The following is a 24,739-nucleotide window of genomic DNA, read 5'->3' as shown; positions in this document are numbered from 1 at the left end:
ATGTGTTGTTCATAGTGTTTTAATTGCCCTGTACACCGCCCCGAGTCCCTTGGGAGAGGGGCGGTATATAAATCCAAATAAATAAATAAATAAATAACTCACACGTCATACAACCTGCCTTGCCTACCCTACAAGGTTCCATCCAAAAAAGGTGCCGGAACTCCGTTCTGAACGTTCTATGAGAAAAAAAGCCCTGGGTACAGTTGCAAGAAAAAGTATGTGAACCCTTTGGGATTACGTGGAGTTTTGCATGAATTGGCCATAAAATGCGCTCTAAACATCATGTAAGTCACAACAATAGAAAAACACAGTCTGCTTAAAATAATACTACACAAACATTAGCTGTTGTCATGTTTTAATTGAACATAAGATGGAAACATTCACAGTGCAGGGTGGAAAAAGTATGTGAACTCCTAGCCCAGGGGTCGGCAACCTAAAAAAGAAAAAGAGCCACTGGGAACCGGTTCCATCACAAATTAAAAAAAGAGGGAGCCGCGTGCGTGTGTCCATGCACGCGCATGCGCAAAAAGGTTTTTTTGCGCATGCGCAGACGCACGCGGCTGCCATTTTTTTAAAAATGAGATGGAACCGGTTCCCGGTTGCCCGATGGCGACGGCCCGTCTGCAAAGCTGCCGCTTTCGGCAGCTTTGCAGACGGGCCGTGGCAGCTTCCTGAAAGAGCGGCGCCCCTGCCCATTCCGAGAGGTGCGCGCGCACCTCTCCGAACGACCGGAGTTGCGCGCGCACCTCCCCAAACCTTTGGGGAGGTGCGCGCGTACCTCCGTGCGAAGGGGCAGCGGCGCCGCTCTTTGAGGAAGCTGCCGAAAGCGGCAGCTTCCTGAAAGAGCGGCACCGCTGCCCGTTCGCGCGGAGGTACGCGCGCACCTCCCCAAAGGTTTGGGGAGGTGCGCGCGCACCTCCGGTCGTTCGGAGAGGTGCGCGCGCACCTCTCGGAATGGGCAGGGGCGCCGCTCTTTCAGGAAGCTGCCGCGGCCCGTCTGCTAAGCTGCCGCTTTCGGCAGCTTCACAGACGGGCCGCGGCAGCTTCCTGAAAGAGCGGCACCGCTGCCCGTTCGCGCGGAGGTACGCGCGCACCTCTCCAAAGGTTTGGGGAGGTGCGCGCGCACCTCCGCCCATTCGGGGAGGTGCGCGCGCACCTCTCCAAACGGGCGGTGCCACTCTCCATTTGGAGAGGTGCGCGCGCACCACTGCCCGTTGGAAGAGGTGCGCGCGCACCGGGCGGCTGGGAGCCGCAAGAGACGGCTCAAAGAGCCGCATGCGGCTCCGGAGCCGCAGGTTGCCGACCTGTGTCCTAGCCTAATGACTTCTCCAAGAGGTAATTGGAGCCAGGAGTGAGCCAACCTTGACTCCAACCAGTGTGATGATATTGGATGTGTTGCTGACAGCTGTCCTGCCCTTTAAAAACACACACCTGTTTTGGGTTTACTGGACTCAAGAAGCACTGTCTGATGTGAACTATGCCTCACAGAAAAGAGCTCTCAGAAGACCTACGATCAAGAATTGTTGACTTGCATGAAGCTGGAAAGGGTTACAAAAGTATCTCCAAAAGCCTTGATGTTCATGTGTCCACGGTAAGACAGACTGTCTACAAATGGAGAAAGTTTAGCACTGTTGCTACTCTCCCTAGGCGTGGTCGTCCTGTAAAAATGACTGCAAGAGCACAGCACATAATGCTTAATGAGGTAAAGAAGAATCCTAGAGTGTCAGCTAAAGACCTACAGAAATCTCTGGCACATGCTAACATTTTTGTTGACACATCTAGAATAAGGAAAACATGAAACAAGAATGGAGGACATGGGAGGACACCACGGAGGAAGCCATTGCTGTCCAAAAAAAAAATATTGCAGCACGTTTGAAGTTTGCAAAAGAGCACCTGGATGTTCCACAGCACTACTGGCAAAATATACTGTGGACAGATGAAACCAAAATTGAGTTGTTTGGGAAAAACACACAATACTATGTGTGGAGAAAAAAAGGCACAGCACACGAACATCAAAACCTCATCCCCACTGTAAAACATGGCGGAGGGAGCATCATGGTTTGGGGCTGCTTTGCTGCCTCAGGGCCTGGACGGATTGATGTCATTGATGGGAAAATGAATTCCAGAGTTTATCAGGACATTTTGCAGGAAAACGTACGACCATCTGTCTGCCAACTGAAGCTCCGCAGAGGATGGGTGATGCAACAGGACAATGACCCAAAGCATACAAGTAATTCAACAAAACAATGGCTTCAACAGAACAGAATACGCCTTCTTGAGTGGCCCAGTCAGAGTCCTGACCTCAACCCGATTGAAATGCTGTGGCATGACCTTAAGAGAGCGATTCACACCAGACATCCCAAGAATATTGCTACACTGAAACAGTTTTGTGAAGAGGAGTGGTCCAAAATTACTCCAGATCGTTGTGCAGGTCTGATCTGCAACTACAGGAAACGTTTGGTTGAGGTTATTGCTGCCAAAGGAGGGTCAACCAGTTATTAAGTCCAAAGGTTCACATACTTTTTCCACCCTGCACTGTGAATGTTTCCATCTTATGTTCAATTAAAACACGACAACAGCTAATGTTTGTGTAGTATTATTTTAAGCAGACTGTGTTTTTCTATTGTTGTGACTTACATGACGTTTAGAGCGCATTTTATGGCCAATTCATGCAAAACTCCACGTAATCCCAAAGGGTTCACATACTTTTTCTTGCAACTGTATATCCAACTGTTGACTGTAAGAGTTCACCAAGGTTGCCAAATGTTGTAACAGAGTATATTGTTACTGAACTGAATTCAAAATTCAAAATTCCTGCTTATTTGGGGATTGTGGCTCTCTATGCCTAATTCAAAGGTCAGGAGTGCCCTGTGACTGGAAAAGAACAACAGAAGAAGAAAATAAATGTGTACACTTGGACTAATGTTAAGGATTAGCTATATAATCAAATTCTCTTATAGTACATTTCCAAAAAATCGGAAATAAATAAGCCAACTGTATGAGCCATATTTTGACACTGGGTTTCCAAAGGTAATGCCAACTTATTTTTTTTAAAAAATATTTATTTGAGGGTCCCCTATAGGCATAAACACAATTCTGAAATATTTTAATATGTTATATATCTATATATCTATGTATCTATATATCTATATCTATCTATAAATAAAGTGATTTGGGATAGAAGACTAATGAAATACATTCTGATATTCAGTAGAGAAGAATAAAAATAATAGAAAACCTCCCTTGAAACAAACAATTTAGAGTAGAGATAAGAATGTTTCCATTCTTTGATAAAAGTTATATTTAAGAATTTTCCCTTCAAAATAAAATAAAACCCCTAGTAGTATTTGTAGTCTGTCTTGAAATAATTAATACATCATTTATTACAGCTATGCTGTACTGTCACACTGCATAATCCTGTAAATAGCTTCTTTTTATACATTATTATGTATCGGATTTGGCTTTTAAATAATGTTTTGTAAAATAGCATGCCTATGAACTTTGAAACTATCAGTGTACAAAAGATCAAGAAATATAATTTCTCAAGGTAATTTAAAAAAGAATTATAAGTTAAGAAAGTTAAAGATTCCCAAAATATTTTAGAGAAAGAAGGATAATTTTTCTGATAGAAAGTACTAGTAAATATTTCACTTTTCCATTAGTGGGAGTTAGATTAGGAATCATCTTTGTCTCTCTGTTACTTAGGTGAAGAAGAATACACATTATCTGTAAATGTGGAGCAGTATTTCAGATAAGCTAATAAAAGAAGAATACAGCTGTACAGGAAATCATTTGATATCAGGAAGCAAGTGGAGATTTCTACAATTAAGACATGAAGGAACCTTTCTGTTTTTGAACAGAGTCAAGATGATTCAGGAACCTGCTGATTCTAATCTTATGATTCTAAGGCACAGAATACTTTGGAAATATTCTCTCTGTTTTAAAAGTAAAAGCAGATATAGGCCACCTTAAATAAAAAAGGACAGGGAAATTTCCATTTGCTGTTGCTAAATTCCTTTTAAAGAAACACAAACTTACCTTTCTCTGGTAAATGGCAATCCAATCTGTAGTGGCAAACCATTTGTGGTTTTTAATGTCATTTACTCCATTCTTGAGATTTCCATACCGCTTGGTCAAATCTACCTGGAGTAAATTTCTTAATAGATCCTTAAGATCTGAACTGAAATGCGACGGGAAACGTACCTACAAAATATATCCAATAAATTTACTGTAGCAATATATATGCTGTTATTTGAAAAGGAAGACAGATATGACATCTGAGTTAGGGATGTATGGTGTAAATCCAAATGCCAATATTGGATATTTTTATGCTATTGAATATTTCCAGGAAGCCCGTTCAGTGGAGATAAAGCCTATCAAAATCCAAACAGATGCAGGTTTTCTTTCATAGGGTTTCTTTAAAGATTCAGACGCTTGGCAACTGGTTCATATTTATGACAGCTGCAGTGTCCCGGGGTCATGTGATCAGCTTTTGTCACTTCCTGACAAAGAAAGTCAATGGGCAGTCCTGATTCACTTAACTACCATGTTACTAAGCTCACAAATGCAATGATTCGCTTAACAACTGTGGCAAGAAAAGTTGTAAAATGGGGCAAAACTCACTCAACAAATGTTTCATTTAGTAACATGAATTTTGGGCTCAATTGTGGTCGAAACTCGAGGACTATCTGTACATGGGTTTCCTAAGCTTTCCAATTGTTCCATGGGTAATTTCTGAGCACCAGATGGCACAGAGTGGGGTTTTTTTTAGAGGTCTGCTACTCCAGAGACAGATATAACATTCTATCAATGCTGATTGTGTGTGTGTGTGTGTGTGTGTGTGTGTGTGTGTGTGTGTGTGTGTGTAGGGGGGAGAACAGCAAAAGAACTTCAATAGATTCATATTTGATTTTCCCAGGGATTTAGTTCTGTTATTGCTTCTCCCCAAATAAACCCTATTTTGTGGGGGAGTCAGAAGGAAGAATGATTCAACTCTATTCCAATCAGAAAATTATTTTACTTGTAAATACTCTACTTTTTGTCAGAAGAAGCCCAGAGACACGCTGCTAATATGAAACAATAGTTGTCTTTACATCATTTACTATGTGCTTTGCCCTCAGCACGAACTGATTTCATGTAAAGAATCATGAAATCATTAGTCCCTTTTATTCACAGTAAAGTTATGCCTGTTACATCACTCACAAGTTCCTTTTTATGTCACATAACATTTACACACAATATAAACACATTAGAAACTCACAGTCACAAAAGGAATATAGTTAAACAGAACACTGCATACAGTACATAATTATAATCCATTCCTAACACCAAGAAGTAACTGAACAGAAGAATGAAGACAGAACTTAATTCCAAATGAAATCTAATTTAGGGTGGCGGTGGTAAAATGGTACAGGCAATACAACTGTATTATGAAAGAGACACAAGACAGATTAATAACAATCAATGAAAGTTAGTTTGTAGAAACAGGAGAAAAAATTGAACGTCAGAGGAAAAAGGAAGGAAATGTCAGAAATCAAGAGCACAGTCAAGCCACAAATAATCACACTCTCACTGAGAACACTGCATCTTTTCAAATGTTTGGTTCCTGTTCAAACCAAGCAAGAGCCCCATGAAGCAGTACTTCCATGAAGTGCTCTGTACCACAGAAAAGTGGAGAAGAACACCGCAAATAAATGCACTATGCCATACATACAATGTGATTCAGGGGAAAAGTGCCATTGTTTTAAGCAAATCTAGTCACTGAAGTTAATATGTCCCTTAAAGCAGTAGTACTTCCTTTTTCATTTTGTTTTTTGTTTTGTTTTCCAGGCTCACAGGAAAAAAAGAGATCGGATTAATTTAAGAAATAGCACAGAAGCACTACAGTCACCCTTGTGTGAGTCAGAAGTTCTTCTTCCCATCATTTGCAGAGAATGTATTGTCCTTGTCCAAACTATCTAGTAGCAAAAAGCAGGTGCAGCAAAATATGAGACACAACGTTCCTTCCCTAACATTATATGAACAGAAAGGCAGCAAATTCAAGGATCAGCAGACTGCTAGTGTCACTTCATCGCTCTCCCTCTCCTGCCTGACTTTTGCACTAATGCTGTGTGTGTGTGTGTGTGTGTGTGAAAGAGAAAGAGAGAGGGGGGGAGGGAGAGAGAGAGAAAGAGAAATTTGACTATCTGTTTTTATGTAGCTCTATGAGTCTGGACATTTCAGAAGGAATCTCATTTTGCTCTCTGAGTCGCACATTTTTCTTAAGCCACTGAATCTGGCTTTGAGCTTGGTCAAGTCAGATATGCATCCCTTCACTACAAAGATGGAAAATTTTTCATCATGACATCATATTCTATATGACTGAAAGAGGAGTTGTTTTCCACCAAGGGTCACGTGGTGTGCTGCACACTTTTTTATAGTTAACACCCATATCTTGCTTCATTAAATAAATAAAAATAATAATCTTCTCAAATTATTTTAGAATAGAAAAAATATCACATTTAAAATGTTGGGAGGTCTCTACTGTATTCTTTCACTGAATCCTGAGATATTCCAAAGCAAATACACATCACAGTTTGGACAATGATTTGCCCGTGTGTATAAAATATAATTTTCTTCTTTAACTCTTATCTATGCCAAACAGATTTCTGATCTAGATTATATAAGTTCTTCTAATACCAAATCAACTTATAAGGGGTTGTAATGGTGTTTAGTAGCTACAGTAATATCTTTGATTTTCCTGAAACAATGCTTCTTCTTCAGTATAAATTTTCTTTATGTAGTGGGGCTGGCTGAAAGGCTTTGCAGGACCCTGCCCGGGTAGAGAGAAGCTCGGACAGCTGCTGCTGGTTTTGGATGCAGCGGGCGTGGATCAGGTGGAAGGAAAGAAAAAGGAAGGAAGAAAGGAGGTGGGGGTGGTTGCTGTTGCTGGAGAGAGACCAAGTGAAGTCCAAGAGGGATTTGAGGTTTTAGCTGATCCCTTTCTGTGAAGGAGACGGAAGGAGAGAGTGAGAAGGTGGAATTTTACTGCTTTCTTTCACAGGGGGGATATCCCGAGCAGAGGCAAGAGAGAGTGTGAGGAAAGTTACTTGGGTTGCTAAATTCAGACTTTAACAATAAAGGAAAGGGGAGAGGGATTTTGACACCGATGAGACCTGAGACTGCAGAGCGACAACAGAAGAGAAGAAGAGGCTGGCTGTTACTGCTTTGGAGACTAGCGGCCATCCGAACTTTGATTATTGTTACTTGTGCAAGTTATAGACACTGTGGGGAGTTGCCCTTGTGGGATGAGCTATTACTGCAGAACGCTAACTACCTTCGTTCATGTTCCTATTGCTGCCTGGAGCGGGGTTTTTCCCCACCCCATTTGTTTCCAAACGACACCGTGAAATCATTGACTATTACTGCTATGACTGCCTGGGGCTGTTAAACACTGGCATGCATTGACTATCAGGGCTAGGGGCTGGTCGCCTTTGTTCCTGAAAGCCCTCCTTTGATGAGAGTCTGCCACCTCCTCACTTCGTGTGAGCTTCTTCCAGAAAAGACACTTTACTAACATCTTGAGAGCACAGCTGCAGAGCGCTAGGGAGGGGAGCAGAGCTGGGAGGACCTGGGCTTTGGCGGCCTCTGAGGGGGCAATGCTACATTTACAATTCTAAAATCTCTAGCAGACACATTTCAATAAATTTCTGAAATGTAAGATAAACTTCTGAAATGTAAGATGATGCTTCAGTTATTTATTAGAACAATGATTTTATAAATGTTTTCTTTCAGCTATATCTGATAAATTTCATCTAATGACATTCAGCAACTACTAGGATTATTGTACAAAATAATGTAACTCTGTGACTATCAAAAGTTCATCTCTCTAATATATTTGACAACATTGATTCTTTGCTGAATTTGTGCAATTTTTATAACAAACTAAAGGTAACTTTAAGAGGCACTGATGTGGGAGAAATATTTGTACTGCTTTATAAAATTAGTTTAGAGTTCTAAAAGTGCAATTTTCATTGCAATATTAATTCATTTTTTAAAATAAATAAAAGAACTGGGTAGTTTTAAAAGTTTAGTTTAACATGAAGGATGATGATGTTGTTTACAGCCTGAATGAACCTAATTGTTATGTTCCACGAAAAATGTAGGAACTTTGGGCAAATCTAGTAATCACGTGAATAGTGTAAAAATGTGGCCAGTAATTGTGTTTCTGCCAGTGTTTCTCAATTTTGGCAATTTTAAGATATGTGGACTTGTAACTCCCAGAATTCCCCAGCTACCATGGCTGGTTGGGGAATTCTGCGAGTGGACCTCCACACATCTTAAAGTTGGCAAGGTTGAGAAATAGTGCTTTACGTGCTAAATTCATATAGTGAAGAGGACAAACTATGTCCCTGAGGCTTTCATATGAGTTCTAAGTCCTATCCAAATGAATACATATAAACTAATAGTTTTTAGTGTCTCCCTTGTCTTTATCTGCCTTTTCTTTACCTTTAAATAATGTATCTGAATATGACTGAACTCTTAAAATTATTTTTCACCAGAAATTATTTCTGGTTAAATCTTGCAATATAATGCTGACATATATAATATGTTATTTTTTATTTTATTTTAATCCCATTTATATCCCGCCCTTCTCCGAAGACTCAGGGCGGCTTACAATCTAAGCACAAATTAAATGTGCTTAGCAATAGCCTTCATTCTATGTATATGCCTGCTTATTAGGGCGGCATTATTACAAAGTCAGCTTATTGCCCCCAACAATCTGGGTCCTCATTTTACCTACCTCGGAAGGATGGAAGGCTGAGTCAACCTTGAGCCTGGTGGGATGCGAACCTGCAATAATTGCAGGCAGCTGGTGTTACTTAAGGAGGCATTAGCCCACTGCTCCACCAAGGCTTATGTCATTTATTACCTTTGCCATTTACTTCCTTATCTGGTATTTTCACTTCAATTACATTTTTTGCTAAATCCATGAACTATTTTTACAGTGGCCCCATTTTAAACGACTGTTTAGCATTTTGTGAATACCAGACACATCACTAGAAGCTAAAATCATAAGATTACATTTGGTTTACTTTGGCCATGTCACGCATGCAAATTCACTGGAGAAGGCAATGATGTTAGGAATGGGTAGCGGAACACGAAAGGTCAACAAGAAAGGGAAGAACACGCTGGCTTGAGAACATCAAATCTGATACAAAGTTGAATGTCCAACAATTAGGAGAAATTGTGCTAGACAGGGCAGCATGAGAGCACTTGCCTATAAAGTCGCCAAGATTTGAACACGACTAAATAGTTAAAACAATAACTTTATGTGAGCTAGACTAGGACAATCTTAAAGTCACGTATTTTCATTTCCTTCTGTTCTTGACACTTTCACATATAAACACACTTTGTTTCTTATTTTCTTTCAAATACAGAGCAAGATAAAGAGGCACATATATCTATACCAGAAACACAGAAAGGGTTAAATAAAAAAATTCTCCCCACCACTTGCTTTCAGGTGACCGAATGCAACAATTTAATTGACAATCATTCCTGGATGTTTTAAATCCTACTCTTTAGAGCTATTTAAAGATGATTCGAAAATGCCAAAAGATGTGGTTAGTCAACAATTTAGCAAGGGTAATTAATTAAGGGCTATCTGAATTAAGGGACAATTTTTATTTTTCTCTAACTTATCAAGAGAGGAAAAATGTCCAATGTTGTTCCTACTAAAAATTATATAAATAGAGTAGCACAAATGTTGTGTGCACTATTCTCATAAAAATGCTTACCTTTCCAGAAACAATTTTTTCATAAATCTGGATTGGTTGATCTGCAAAGAATGGAGGATATCCAGCAGCCATTTCATAAATTAACACTCCTAAGGCCCACCAATCCACTGCTTTATTGTAGCCCTGAGGAAAAATATTGTGATTAGGTCTAATAATACCTCATCAAACTTTAGCATTAAATAATCCCACATGTATATGTAAATGCTGCAAGAATATAAATGCTTCATATTTAGACAGTATACACATAATTTTAAACATTTTATTCTCATATTATTCAATAAATAGATGTTTCAGGATCACGTCCAGGACTGAAATAAATGACCAAATTATATATCTGTCACAAAAAAAGCAAATAGAAGAGACTCTTCAACACAGCAAAGAAAATCTAAAGTTGTTTGTACAGTAATTTTTCTGTTTCCAAATTATACAGTTAGTTTACTTCCATGCACGTTTTGCAGTTTAACTGGTGAAGTGTAAGACAAGAACTACCTATGTAGAAGTTGACCCTCATGCTTCCAAGAGTCATAAAAGCATCCCCAGTAAAGACTCTTTACCATTTCCTGAAATTAAAGGTGTTAAGACTTTAAGATGGCATGTTATAGAATACCGAGCAATATTTTGGCTTGAAGAACTTGACTAAATTATTAGATTTTACATGAGAATATATCATGACAATATTTGATAATTATTACCTACGCCATGCATGGGTTTATTTGAAATTTTAGATGAAACTTCTTCCTAAGCATATTTAGAGCAGAATTTTCCTTTCAGCAATGCTTAATTAACCTGCCAAGTATTTTCAAATACCTTGCTAAGAATTATTTCAGGTGCCAAATATTCTGGAGTCCCACATAACGTCCAGGTTCTGCCTTTTACTCTTTTTGCAAACCCGAAATCTGTGACCTACCAGAACAGAAAGAATGATTGTATTTCACAAACAGAATAGAATAACAGAAATAATAACAGAATAATATTTCTCACGGTTTATTTATAAATTAAAATAAAACCAAATTAACGATAATAATATACATACGGTAGGTATCAAGAGGTATTTATTTATTTATTTTTTATTTTAATTCCATTTATATCCCGCCCTTCTCCGAAGACTCAGGGCAGCTTACAAGCTTAGCAGTAGCCTTCATTCTATTTAGACAAACAGGTTTTTTTTCTTTTGTATGTCATAATGGAAACAAAAGAACAGTAGTTTTAGTTGTATCTTTTGAATCAAACAAGGCGTGATGGGTAACCAATTCGTTCTTAGAAGCATTAAAAAGTAAGAATTAATCCCAAAGCATAAAGCTCAAGATATGCTGTATTCAATTTTATGTAATGTCTACAACAACATTAAGCTTTTGCTTTTAAAAAGCAGAAAGTAAAAAACAGGGCTGGGCAATCAGTTTTGGAGCTCAAAAATATTTGGCTGGATATTTGGGGGTGGGAGTGTTATGAAAAGGTGGAAAAGGTGATTGACACACCAATTTTCCCTTAACACTGAACAACAGCAGCATCAAACGTAAGCTGAAGGTTTTCAATCATATAAGCTGTTGTGCCTCCTGCATCACTTGGATGCTAAAAGAATAAAACTTAAAGTGTTGCCCCAATTGGAAAAAGTTACCCATCCTTGATATAAACCAATTTGGATCAAATTCAGCTTCTATTTTATTCTCTTGTTTTCTCCAATATATATTTTAATTTATTAAACTGATTTGTAAAAAAAGCTAATTTCCTTTCAAAACACTCTTTAAGTATTTACCGCATCTCGCTATAGAAAACAAAACATCCATGTCTATAAATCATTGTATCCTACCTGAATATATCCTTGTTGATCAATTAAAAGATTTTCGGGTTTTAGATCTCTGTAGATGAGGTCTAATGAATGGAGGTACTCAAATGTTAGTACTATCTGAGCTGCATAAAATCGTGCATGTGGTTCACTGTAATCAATGAAAATATTAAGTTGTTAAAACTGGTACTTTTTTTACTTAGACAGAAGTACAGTCATTATCTTTCAAATACAGTGAATAATGCTCATACAAAAATCTGTGAATTGGTAGGAATATATCAGAAAATATATGTTCTGTTCTACAATGATTGCAAAATGAATTCAAAAGTACATATATAATACAGTTTGTCCTTATTTAGCAACCACAATTGGGATTGGCAACTCAGTCACTAAGTGAAGCAGTTGCTAAGTCGCAAATCACATGACCGTACCTTTGTTTTCCAACTCAGAACTGGCAAAGATAATTTCTTTCATACCTTCTGCTTTTTTTTGTCTCCTAGCCACCCACCCCCCGCCGTTTGGATTGCTCATCCCAGTGCTGGATAATTAACAAAAAAAGCATTAATTTTTGCATTTGGAGAGAAAGGAATCAAAGGAGAGTAATCACAGCAAAAGCTTTAAATGGTGTCCTCACTGTGCCCGCTTACTGTATTACTTTCTAATCCCATCATCTTAAATCTTTGCTCTTTAAGGGAGGAGACCTCAGCTAGGAGAGACTGTCTACAGAAATTGCTTGGTGAGAGCCTTCTTTTCTGGGATGCAAGAAGAGAAAAGAGGCCATGGTAGGCATGTTGGGGGGGTGGAGGAGGGCAGGGAAGTAGCAAAGTGACCTGGGCATCAAAAGGGTGGGGGTGGAGGTGGGTTGGTATTTCCACTATCATTTTGTAATGGAACGTGTCAGTGACCTTGGGAATACAGGGGAATAAATGCTGCCTAGGAAACAATCAGACAAGAGAGGCAGGATCCCTCAATGGTTTGTCAGAGAGAGAGAAAAAAAAAACCTTGGAAGCACCTGCCCTAATGAATCAAACAATTAAAAGCAGCAATGAAAGTCTGTACTTTGCTCGATTCTGTTAATGTAGCCGTAAATAAAGTTGAATTAATCTAGTTTTGTTTCCTGTCTGGTTCACCTGGGGGGGTTGAAACCTGCTTTGCAGATTCAGGCAGGAGTGGTGTATTTGGACAGGAGGAAATTGGCAAGGAGAGATGGGGGCTTCCAATTTGTGCATATTGCGGGGGGCATCTCTAGTCCAATATGGGCGCTGGAAGGTAGGGAGGAGGAAGTGGTGAAGGACAGGGGTTCTTTGAGGGCTTGTTGCATGCAGCCCCCAACTGAAGCGCTGTGGTGAGATGGCTTTCCCTCATCTGCTGCTCCTGTCCAGAATTTGCTTGGCTAAGAAAGAGATTTTATTTTATTTTTTATTTTTATTACATTTATATCCCGCCCTTCTCCGAAGACTCAGGGCGGCTTACAAGCTTAGATCAGTCACCCCTACAAATATACCATCAACTCCTGCACATCTCGTCTTGGCTGGCTCTGGATCTAAAAGGACCCAAAGGGACACCATCTCAGCCACATCTGATGTTCCACGTTTGAAGTCTCTGCCCTGGCGTGCTTGCAAAGAGGAGATGCCTACAGGCCGTTTGCCAACTTGTGCCAGCTTGGGACCTCAGGCAGCCTTTTCCATTTTGGTGGGAGCTTCAAAGGAAAGCTAACTGGCCTTGGCAAAAACATGAATGAAGCTGTCCTTGTGGTTGGTGCTTGGCTAGGAGGAAAAGTTTGACTGAGTGAAAGGAGGGGACTGCAAAGGAACCAGGATTTGCTAAGTGGCTGCAGAGCTACCTTTCTCTCTGTGTAGTGCCACCTGGCTTTGGGGATGCCCATCTTTCCCCTAACTATGGCACTGTGCCACAAGAAGCCCCTGATCAGAAGAGAACAAGCAGGCGCACAATGGGGATTACAGTGGCTGTTTGCCAAGCAGCTGCCAGGATTAACACATTGCTTTTTTCCCCCCTATGTGTGTTCTCCACTGTGTGCCATCTATCTTATTTCCTTCTAATCTCTTCTCCGATCTCTCCAACCTGCAAGAGGGGGAGAGGAAATAAAAACAGGCCAGACCCATTGTATTGATCACAGAACTGAGGGAAGCTGCCAGTGTCATAAATGGCTGTAAATTGGTCATAAAGTTTATTTTTTTCAGTACCACCATAACTTCAAACAGTTGTGGAATGAGTGCTTGGTAAGGGAGGACTATCTGGATCAGATGCTACCTATTTCAATGCACAAAACTACTGTACCCATACTAAAGCAAATCTTGTTTTTCAAAGCTATTTCAGAAAGTTTTCAAGTTTATACTGAGGGAAGTACTTCTTTTCCCATACAGAAATCATTTAGGAATGACAGTATATTCTTTTCAAAATAACTTGATTTGTTCATTCTTACCTGAACCTTCCAATTCTTCTTAAATGTGAGAACATTTCCCCTCCAGGAACATATTCCATAACCATATATAAATTGGAATTGTCCTAAAATATAGAGAAGCATAGATAATTGAAATTGTAGATATACTTTAAAAGATCCAAATATATTTCTGGCAAACAGGTTATTTAAGCACTCAATGTTTCTGAACACTGAATGTGGGGGGGGGAGGGGAAGAGCAGGGTGAAACAGAGAATACCTGGCTGAATTAAAATTAACCAGCCTTACTCCATTATTCCCAACAGAAGGACACAAATAGCAATAATGGCAGTAGTGTGTGTGTGTGTGTGTGTGTGTGTGTGTGTGTGCATGAGAAAAATTCTACAGATTTAGGGGGAAAATACTGTACATATAAAAACAATGTATTTTTCCTCACAACAACTCTTATCCCATAGAGATTTTGTACACAACTACAGATAAGACAGATAGACCTCGTTTAACAACAACTCATTCAGTAACTCTACGAATGGTGCTGATTGAGTGGCATTTATAACTGGTCCTCACAACTGTGGCTGTTACAGTGCCCCTGTGGTCACATGGCTGTGATGGCTAACAACTGGCTTGCAAATACGATGTTGCAGCATCCTCTGGTTATGTGATTGCCATTTGGGGTGTTCCTGCTGGCTTCCGAAAACAAAGTCAATGCAGAAGCTGGCAGGCGTTCACAAGTGGCAACCGCAGGGCATCCTGCTTAACAACAGTGCGGCGCTCACTTAATGATGATAGCCAGAAGTGCTGTGTGATCATGTGATGTTGTGCGTTAGCACCACAGTGATTAGTGAGGGAAATTCTAGTTGCAGCCACCTTTGTTGCGAAGACTGCCTGTATGTAATTTTAATTTATGTACAGTTACATTTAAATATTTGGTGGGAGAATTTAATTTTTTTCTGATGCCATTCTTTGCTATATTACTGTATGCAATGAAAATTATTCCATTTTTTTTAAAACTAGGACAATTGCTAATAAATTCCATTCAGTGTTATCCCCCATACCATAGCAAAATCCATGGTGATGGATTTTATAACACATTTATTTTAAATAAGCCATGGGGTTATATTCTCCCTGCTTCCTATACCACTATCAGAGCCACTTATGTTTTCTATTTATATTTTAATTCTATCCCGCCTTCATTATTTTTACAAATATCTCAAGGCAGTGAACATATCCAACACACTCTCTTCTTCCTATTTTCCCCGAACAATAACCCTGTGAGGTGAGTTGGACTGAGAAAGTGAGGCTGGTTCAAGGCCACCCAGTTGGCTTTCATGGCGAAGCAGAACTAGAACTCAACATCTTCCTGGTTTCCAGCCTGGTACCTTAATCACTACACCAAAGTGGGTCTATTAACTGGCTCTTTTGTCATTTTACTACCTGAAACAAGGCAACTTCAAACTGTATTTAAAATTAAACCCAATTTAAAAATATCTAAACAAACATGAATTATAAACACACATTAATTTATAACAACTAGTTTATCAAGAGCACTTAACTGATAATACCAGTTTTGGATATATAGATAGATAGATAGATAGAGAGAGAGAGAGAGAGAGAGAGAAAGAGAGGGGGGGAGAGAGAGAGAGGGAGAGAGAGAGATATGTATATAGGTATATATATCTATATATCGATCGATCGATCGATATAGATATAGATATAGATATAGATAGATGCAACAGCACATTACTTTTCCACATTCTGGTTTACAAAGCCCATATTTTTATTTAAATAGTGATGCATGAATATGACCAAAGAAGGAATTTCTCTATTTTATTAAACTGACTTGTTCAATCTGTAAAACTTGCAAGTTTTCTATGTGATTAAATTAGTGAAACATTTAACATCTACTTTTAACAAGTGAGCATCTTAAATTATCTTTGCACCAGTCTTATTGGGGAAATAAACTTTTATGAACAAGGCGGCACCCACTGGGTACTATAAGACAAATTATGCTAGAAAAAAGTATTACTTTCTAATCCAGTTATTACCTTAAAAGAATACTCCAATCTTACGAGAAAAGGAAAGTTCACTGCTTGTAATATTCTTTTTTCATTCAGTGTGTGTTCTATTTGCTTCAGTTTAACCACCTAAGAACAAAGTCCATTTTAGAAAGAATTCAAAACAGAACATTTAGTAAAACAAGGAAAAGATCAGTTCTAAAAGATGATAATGAATTCAGTTCCAAATTCAAATAATGTTATTTTCTGATGAATATGATGATTCAGTTTGCATTTTATAAGCGGCTCAATGCAGTGATCCCTAACCCCCCCCCCCGGACCACGGATCAGTACCACTCTGTGGCCTGTTAGGAACTAGGCTCCAGAGCTGGAGGTGAGTGGCACGTGAGCAAGTGAAACCAAACTATTCCCCTGCCCCCGCCTCCCCCAGGTCCATGGGAAAATTGTCTTCCATGAAACTGGTCCCTGGTGCCAAAAACGTTGGGGAATACAGTTTGTGAATGCTTGCAACAAGTTACAGTGAGAGTTTAGAAAGTTCATTTCATGCGTATCATATAAAGTTAAAAAAACAACAACACCTCATATCCACAAAAAACTTACATAAAACTATGTCTTTCATATTACTCTCTTAGTTAAACTGTAACCATTTGGATATGGGAGTATCTTCAGGGAGAAAGAGTGGATGATGGTGGTGGTGGTGGTGGTGAAGATGATGATAACAATAAGTTTTGGGCTCTTGGTTCGAAACTGAATCACTGGAAAATACCCACACGAAGAATAATCTCAACTCTAATGCTAATTACACGAGCAAACAGTATCTGAAAGTGGGAGTAGCCTGATTCAGGCTAGACAAGATAAAGCAGTGTCTGGTAGTCCTACGTCCCATGAATGTGGAATGACATCTTGTTTTTGTTACAGTTTTACAATGATTCCTTTGCTGATATTTACATTTAATTTATCAGCTGTCAATACTTAATTTTCTTTCATGTTTGTTTCATTTTGTGCCATCAAGTCAGTGTTGATGTCTGGAGATTACCCGGACAAATCCCAGCAGGGTTTTGTTGTTGTTTTTTTTTTTGGGGGGGGGGCATATTTTGAAGTGGTTTGCCACTGCCTCCTTTTTAGAGCTGAGACTGTGTGACTGGCCCAAGGCCACCCAACTGGCTTTGTCTTTAAGGCAGGATTAGAATTCATGCTCTCCCAGTTTCTAGTCTGGTGCCTTAACTAGCAACTGCCCCAAACTGGCACTTATCACAAAGGGATATCTTTCTGAAATAAAATTATTCTGTGGCAAATGAAATGTGAACGTCAGTTAAACAACTGTCATTTACGTTAGGGTGGAAATGATATGACAATAGTTAATCAGCAACTAGTTCACTTCAAATGCTTACATCAAAGAGTATTCATTTGCTAAAATACACAAACACACACACAAACACACACAGCAGACTTACACCAATATTATTCAGTCTAAACCAGGGTAGGCAACCTTGGCTCTTTTATGACACGTGGACTTCAACTCCCAGAATTCCTGAGCTAGCTATGCTGGCTCAGGAATTCTGGGAGTTGAAGTCCACGAGTCATAAAAGAGCCAAGATTGCCTAACCCTGGTCTAAACACAGATGCTTTAAAATGATATGACGTTACACAAAAGTTTATTGTTAAATATTGCATTTTCCCCCCTGAATATTCATTATTTCTGATATGTAAAAAAGGATTCCTCCTGCTACGGCAGGGGCAGGCAACCTTGGCTCTTTTATGATGCGTGGATTTCAACTCCCAGAATTCCTGAGCCAGTTATAGCCTTAAGACAAATCAAATGCCTTGATCAAACTATGCTGGGTGGAGGAGGAGCATCTTCTTTTTCCTTTTTTAAATCCTTTTCCTTCCTTTCCCTTTTTAAAACAATTCCTTTCTACCCTTTCTGCCCAAAATACAAACTCTATTGCAACCAACATACTAGCTTGAACATTGTTTAGGAACTGTACTGTCCAGATCAATGCCCTGTACTGGCACCCCTGCCTAGCATATCTACTCTGATACTGGGGTAAAAGTGAGTTTCCACAGTAGTTAGCTTTGGATTTCCCCTAATTTTCTTTCCGGGATCTGTAACAATCTATTAAAATTTGCAACATGGTTAGTACTGAACCTAAATATCAACATCCTCTCTTATATTCCTTTTACCAATAAAAAACTCCATCCTTAAGTATTACAAAATGGGGAGGGGAGAAACTTGTCTCAGGGGCTAGTAACTGTCTCTGTTGCTATTTTGGAGGGGGGGGGGAAATGTTGCAGAATAATACTATTTCTTCCATTAAGTAATAACGTAATACTACATACTCGTAACTGCAAGGCGTGTGCTGTAATAAGAACAACCCTCAAGATTCAATTTTTAAAAAATACCATATTTTTTCCATTCGCACTGTCTACTTATTGCTTGTTCAGATTTATCTCTAGTCCTCTCAGACGTTATTTCTCAAACAGTAATCTGAGTCACAGCTGAACAAGGCACTTGACCAATGCTCTCTGTAAAACACAATCAATGGAGAACACTCAGCATGTGCTGTATGTATCTCTAGAGCAGTCGGTACGCCATTCTTCCTGCACAAAGCAACCTAGCAGGATTTGCACTGAGCTGAACTAGCGCAGGAAATAGTCTTCAAGAGGCATGCAAACAACAATGAAGTTTGTATCCCACCTGAACCCCAGCTTTGCAGAGAAACATCACATACATATTGGTGAATACAGAATTAAGTAAACTGCCATAAAAATACCAACTTTTTGTTTATCCAGTATCTTCATTGCATAATACTGTTCTGTAGATTTGTGTTTCACCAGCATGACTCTGCCAAATGATCCAGTTCCAAGGGTTTTAAGCCTCTCGAAGTCATCTAACCCAGCCGTATTCTATATTAGCAAAAACAGTTAAAATATCCTAAGTTTAAACGGTTATGACAACAGTAATTCATTCAATTAAATATACATATAATTTATTAAGCAGGGTAGCACCTATGCCTACTGCAGAGAAAAGGGAATTTTTGGAAACAGAACACCTGTTATGCCTGTAGAAGTTCTTACGATCTAAAATCTTTGGGTAGTGCAGAAAGCCTTACGCATGAAATTGTAAACAACTGATTCTCAGTGCCAATATTACTCAGAAACAGAAAAAATATCCCAAGTAGAACAGGTGAATGAACAGATAAATGAAGTACAAAGCAGCTTTTGTGTTTCCAAATGGGAACAGTAATCAGTACTAGCTAATATTTCTATCTCATGTAGCCAAAAGGTATTGATTAAATGGTGATACATTTTGTACAGTGCTGGAGCTCTGTTAAATTTACTACCCATTGAGAAAGAAGTATCAAGGACACGTTGCATAGAAGAATATATTTATGTATGCTGAACACGCAGACCAGCTCAGCTTCTGCCTACCTGTTTAAATAATATAGATCTTAAGCGTGAAAAGGAAGATGGAAACGCTTGCTGAGGTCATGAGCACTGAGGCTGTGAAGCACCCCCACACCCTATGGAAGCACTGCTGACCTAGGCCTCCTGGACTGTATTAGTTGGTGTGGTGGTTGATGGATGCTAGCTTGAGGGCTTGCTCCATTTACCAGGGGTGGGAAAGGTGATTACGTGCCATCAAGTTGTTTTTGACTCCTAGCAACTGCATAGATAGCATCTCCTCAGGGTACCGTCGGTTAGACAATGTCGGCTGGCGACCCCCAGGGGGAGAGCCTTCTCTGTGGGAGCGCCAGCCCTGTGGAACCAGCTCCCCCATGAGCTTCGGATGGCCCCAGATCTCCAGTCCTTTCGCCGCGGCCTCAAAACACTCCTTTTCCACCTGGCTGACCTGGACTGACAGGGATTTTAATTATGTTTTTAATTTTTAACTCTAATTTTAATTTATTTTAATTTTAATTTTAATTTATTGTACAGAGGCCTTTAATTTTAATTTTATCTTAACTTCTGTATTTATTGTATGTTATTGTTGTTAGCCGCCCTGAGTCCTTCGGGAGATAGGGTGGCATATAAGTCCCAATAATAAATAAATAAATAAAATCTTCCTATATCACTGTTAGCCAATATACTGTGTTTCCCTAAAAATAAGACCAGGTCTTCTTCTTATTATTATTTTTTGTCTCCAAAAAAGGTACCACACCTTATTTTTTGGGGGGAGGCGTCTTTTCCACTTACCATTGGCACCGACAGCCCCACCCAGCTGGCTCACTTCTTCTGTAGCTGAAGGAGCAGTTTCATTCTGCAGCTCAGAATGGAGCTTGGGCCTGCATTTCACCGTCAGAGGCCTTTCCGGAAGGCCTCTGCAGCTGATAACCGAGCAATGGATTCAATCCATAGCTCGGTTCTTGGCTGCAGAGGCCTTGCAGAACCGTGTTACGGATTGAATCCATAGCTTAGTTCTTGGCTGCAGTGGCCTTCCAGAAAGGCCTCTGACTGCGAAATGCAGACCTGGGGATGCCGGAGAAGAAGTGGGCCAGTGAGGAGAGGCCTGGCTGCAAGGTAAGTGGGTGCGGGGCGCATGAGGCAGCTCCACACCCTCACCTTAGCTTGATTTCTAGGCGTGTGCCTTGCCTCCAAACTACAGCTTTTTTGGGCCCACCCCCAAAAATCAAGCTAGGGGAAACATGGTAGGCACCTGCTTACTTTAGCTGGCAGTTGGGCCGACCTTCACATCTTGGTTGTCCCTACTGGGAATATATGCTCATTCCTCACTCATCCTTCCCAGGAACATCTCCCACCATGTTGAGGCAACACTGCAAGACTTGAGTGGAATGGGGCCCTGGGGTGCTCTTTTTTCCCCTGTGGAAGCTTATCCTTCCTGAGGCCGCATAGTGTTTTGGCAGGTATGACTGAGGGTGGCTGAGTTCCCCGTGGGCCAGGATGGGCTGCTGAGTTTAATTTGTTTGCGGGGAGGGTGGGTGGGGAGAGATCAATGATGTGTCCTTGGTGTGTGAGTGAATGCAAAGGGTGGGAGTTGAGGAGGTAGACAGGACGACCTCAACAGTGATGGGCAGAAGGATACTGGGTCTGCTGTTTGAAAATGGTCCCACTGCCCAGTCCTCAGTTTCTATGCTCAGTGCATGGCTACTGGATTCTTTAGTGGCACTGGACTTCAGTTGTTGCTTTTGAATGACAGACTGACGTATAACAAAGTTGCTCCCACATGACATTATCTTGGAGGAGAGTGCCAAGTTTATGTGTCTTACTAAGACCTGGCTGGTCTCAGTAGAAATGGGACCATCTGGCTTTAATTACCAGCTTCTGTGAGGTGGGTGGGAATGGTGGACTGTCTCTTGCTGTAACAATAAGATTTATTTTTACCCTCATTTGTGCCCCTTAATCCTGGAGGGAATACAGATGTATGCTTCAATTGGCAATGTGGCAAAGTTTTGCTTCTGCTGCGAACATTAATGATCATCATTTCAGAGGCGGATGTTTTCTCCCACTGCTATGCCATCATCAATCTGATAACTTCAGTAGGACTGCAGTGAACAGTTTAAGAACCCAAATATTTACCCATATGCTTATTCGCTTCTCTACCGGATCGTATTTTATAGAAAGAGTTGAAATATATCGACTTGCCTCAACAAAACACTAAATTCACGAGGTTTAAATTTGAACAAATACATTGGAACACTATGTGCTACAGAGATAGAATAAAAATCGTGCCATACAATATATGTGTGCAAAAAGTAATCAGCAAAAATGTTTATTTGCCCAAAGGTTTTACAGCAAACATGGATTTTAAACAAAACTGAGAATCAGCATCAGAATGTGTATATAAAATAAGACATATGAAATGGTGACAACTGTTAGCATTTAGCACTATATCCATTGTTCTTCTTGGAGTTTATTAGTATAATACAGTACATTAATTATATAAGAGATTTTATCTATTCCTAAATAGATAAACAATGAGTGACATTAAATTATTTCTTTACCTGAGCAGGACTTTCCCATTTTCTTAAAAAATCTTCTTTGGCTTTGGCTAGAAATTCTTTCACTGAAATCAGAAAACAAAAACGAAACTGTTGGGTTCAACTCACAAAAATGTAGAACGCTTCAAAATTATTTAAAGCTGTTTCAAGAAATGCTGGGGGGGGGAGAAAAATCCACAAATAAAAAGCAAAATTTCTATAGGAGTTCTAAACAGCTCTCTAAAAATTATGAATTACAATATAAATTTTAGCACATTTTGCTTAAACTAATTTAAATCTAACAGGCCACACCACTGTAACATACAAGCAGAACTGAATGTGGTTCAGAACTCTCACAGAGGAGGCATTTTTTTTTAAATCTGTTGATACTTCAAAAGTAAGCAATTCTTGCTACAGTGCATTATTGTCACTTAACGGCTGTTTTTGCAAGCTGAGGAATCAAGTGCATAGCATTGCAGTATTGCAAGCAAAGGCAAACTAGGAGGTTACAAAATTGCACATTAGAAATGCCCACAGTCAGAGACTACCTTGGATTACTAATTTTGCATTTCAAGAAAGATCACGGCTGTATAAAATGTGCACAGATAATACGGTCGTTCAATCTGACTTGTCTTCTGGAAAAAAAGAGCCTTTAAATATCATTATTAACTAAACCGATAAGATTTTGCACTTCTACATAAAGGGTACTTGATATCTCCAGGCAAAGCACTTGATTGATTCTACTAATCTGGGACAATCAAATGAGTGGACGGAGGGGTGGGATAGGGACAATTCTATTTAAACTTTTATAGGAAGTAGACAAGCTGTGGTGAAATGTTGGTGCAGAATTTTTTTTAGAAATAAAACAGAATGTTACTGTATCCGTGTCCCAAAAGTGCCTTTTCACAAGGCAACTGGACTTTCTCTTTGAAGCCATTTTGCTTCTCATCCAAGCAGCTTCTTCAGCTCTGACTGGATGGTGAGGAATGGAAGGATTTATATTCCTTGCAGACAGCTGTTCATTTGTATTCTTTTAGCCAGTGGTTGATGCCACCTGTAGGCTTATCCTGTGACGACACAGATAAGCCTCCAGGTGGCATCAATGACTGTCTTTCTCCTGACTTTTTGCAGTACATTTTTCCATAGAATCTTAAAAAGTGTCTACAAACTCCAACTGGTTACCGCTGGTTTACATACAGCAGTTCTGGGTTAATTGCCAATTAACTGACCGGCATAATGTAAGATGTTGATATGGACTTTAGAGTCTTAAATCATTTAGTGATTGTCAGAATACTTAGATATCAGTTGGAAAAGCCTTTTAAACTCTCTTCTCCCCCCCTCCCCCCCCAGAAGATCGCCTATTTGCTGTCTGGGAGACTGCCTTCTCCCGTGTAGATTCCCTTCTCCCCAGATTATGGAATCTGCTCTTCAGGGACATGGATTTGGCTTTAATTCTCCCAGTTATTTAGGAAAATATAAAAATATCACCTCTTGCATCAAACGTTTAACTTGAATTATTTGAATTTTAATAAACTGGTTGTGATTTTCTTTAATTGTATTTATTCCTGCATTTGTATTTTAACTGCCATAAGCCACTTCAAATAGTGCATAAATGGAAAACCCATGTAGTAACATAATGCATTAATGAATATTGCTAAAAGTTCTGGTACCTTAGGCAAGTGTAACCTTTTCAGGAAAGGTCAAAGCTTTGTAAAAAAATTTGCTGGCCTAAATGGCCATCCAGATTATCTGAAATACACCTTTAGCAGGGGTTCTTAAGATATACTGTAGTTTGCAATCCCATAAGGGCTATCAACAATTTAGAGTGGAGGGGTTCACAAATTTTATTTACAGCTAAACAGGCTTGGTCAGGTAAAGTGGGAATGCTGTGAAAATTCACTTACTGTTCTGCCCTCTCAAGGGATGTAATATCTTTCATTAAAGTGAATGTAAACATTGTAATAGTGAGCAAATAAGACATTTCTATCCATTGTCTCCAATCAGAAGGATAACAATCCCATGTCCTTAATGAAAATCTGGACACTTGAGAATGACACTCAACTGTTTTCCTGTACTGGGTTCTGCTATGATGTGAATGATCAAACAGAAATGCGTTAAGATGAGTCACTGGTTGAATCATACCTATAATTAATCATAAAGCTTATTGCAGAAATGACTTTCACCTATAGCAGCCCAGTGTTTTTTAACTTTAGCAACTTAAATTGGTATGGACTTCAACTCCCAGAATTCCCCAGAGGTTGCAGAGATTGTCTTAAAGTTGTTTAAAGTTGAGAAACATCAATCTGGTAAACAACAATGTAGTTAAGTGAGATTTTTATATATACAGGTGAAACTCGAAAAATTAGAATATCGTGCAAAAGTTCATTTATTTCAATAATGCAACTTAAAAGGGGAAACTAATATATGAGATAGACTCATTACATGCAAAGCAACATAGTTCAAGCCATGATTTGTTATAATTGTGATGATTATGGCGTACAGCTCATGAAAACCCCAAATCCACAATCTCAGAAAATTAGAATATTACATGCAATCAATAAAACAAGGAGTGTAAATAGAACAATATCGGACCTCTGAAAAGTATAAGCATGCATATGTACTCAGTACTTGGTTTGGGCCCCTTTTGCAGCAATTACTGCCTCAATATGGCGTGGCATGAAAGCTATCAGCCTGTGGCACTGCTGAGGTGTTATGGAAGACCAGGATGCTACAATAGCGGCCTCCAGCTCTTCTGCATTGTTCAGTCTCATGTCTCTCATCTTTTTCTTGGCAATGTCCCATAGATTCTC

The 24,739-nt window shown here is 39.5% G+C and overlaps 1 protein-coding gene across 2 annotated transcripts in view; it reads right to left on the bottom strand.

The window, feature by feature from the left end:
- PRKACB (protein kinase cAMP-activated catalytic subunit beta) overlaps positions 1-24,739 on the bottom strand; it is a gene marked incomplete at its 5' end in the record, with an annotated part of 78,680 nt that overhangs the window by 4,178 nt on the left and 49,763 nt on the right. For both annotated transcript variants that reach the window (XM_081324732.1, XM_081324731.1), the window contains 8 exons: positions 4,039-4,203; positions 9,777-9,899; positions 10,584-10,679; positions 11,584-11,710; positions 14,003-14,085; positions 16,021-16,119; positions 18,769-18,897; positions 21,954-22,015. In XM_081324732.1, the coding sequence (XP_081180858.1) occupies positions 4,039-4,203; positions 9,777-9,899; positions 10,584-10,679; positions 11,584-11,710; positions 14,003-14,085; positions 16,021-16,119; positions 18,769-18,897; positions 21,954-22,015 (884 nt within the window). The remainder of the gene's footprint in view (positions 1-4,038; positions 4,204-9,776; positions 9,900-10,583; positions 10,680-11,583; positions 11,711-14,002; positions 14,086-16,020; positions 16,120-18,768; positions 18,898-21,953; positions 22,016-24,739) is intronic.

This window comes from Vipera berus, assembly GCF_964194415.1.
Source record: "Vipera berus genome assembly, chromosome: 3".
Taxonomy (NCBI): Eukaryota; Metazoa; Chordata; class Lepidosauria; order Squamata; family Viperidae; genus Vipera; species Vipera berus.
Note: the sequence above shows the minus strand (reverse complement) of the source record. Positions and strands in the feature narration are given on the sequence as shown.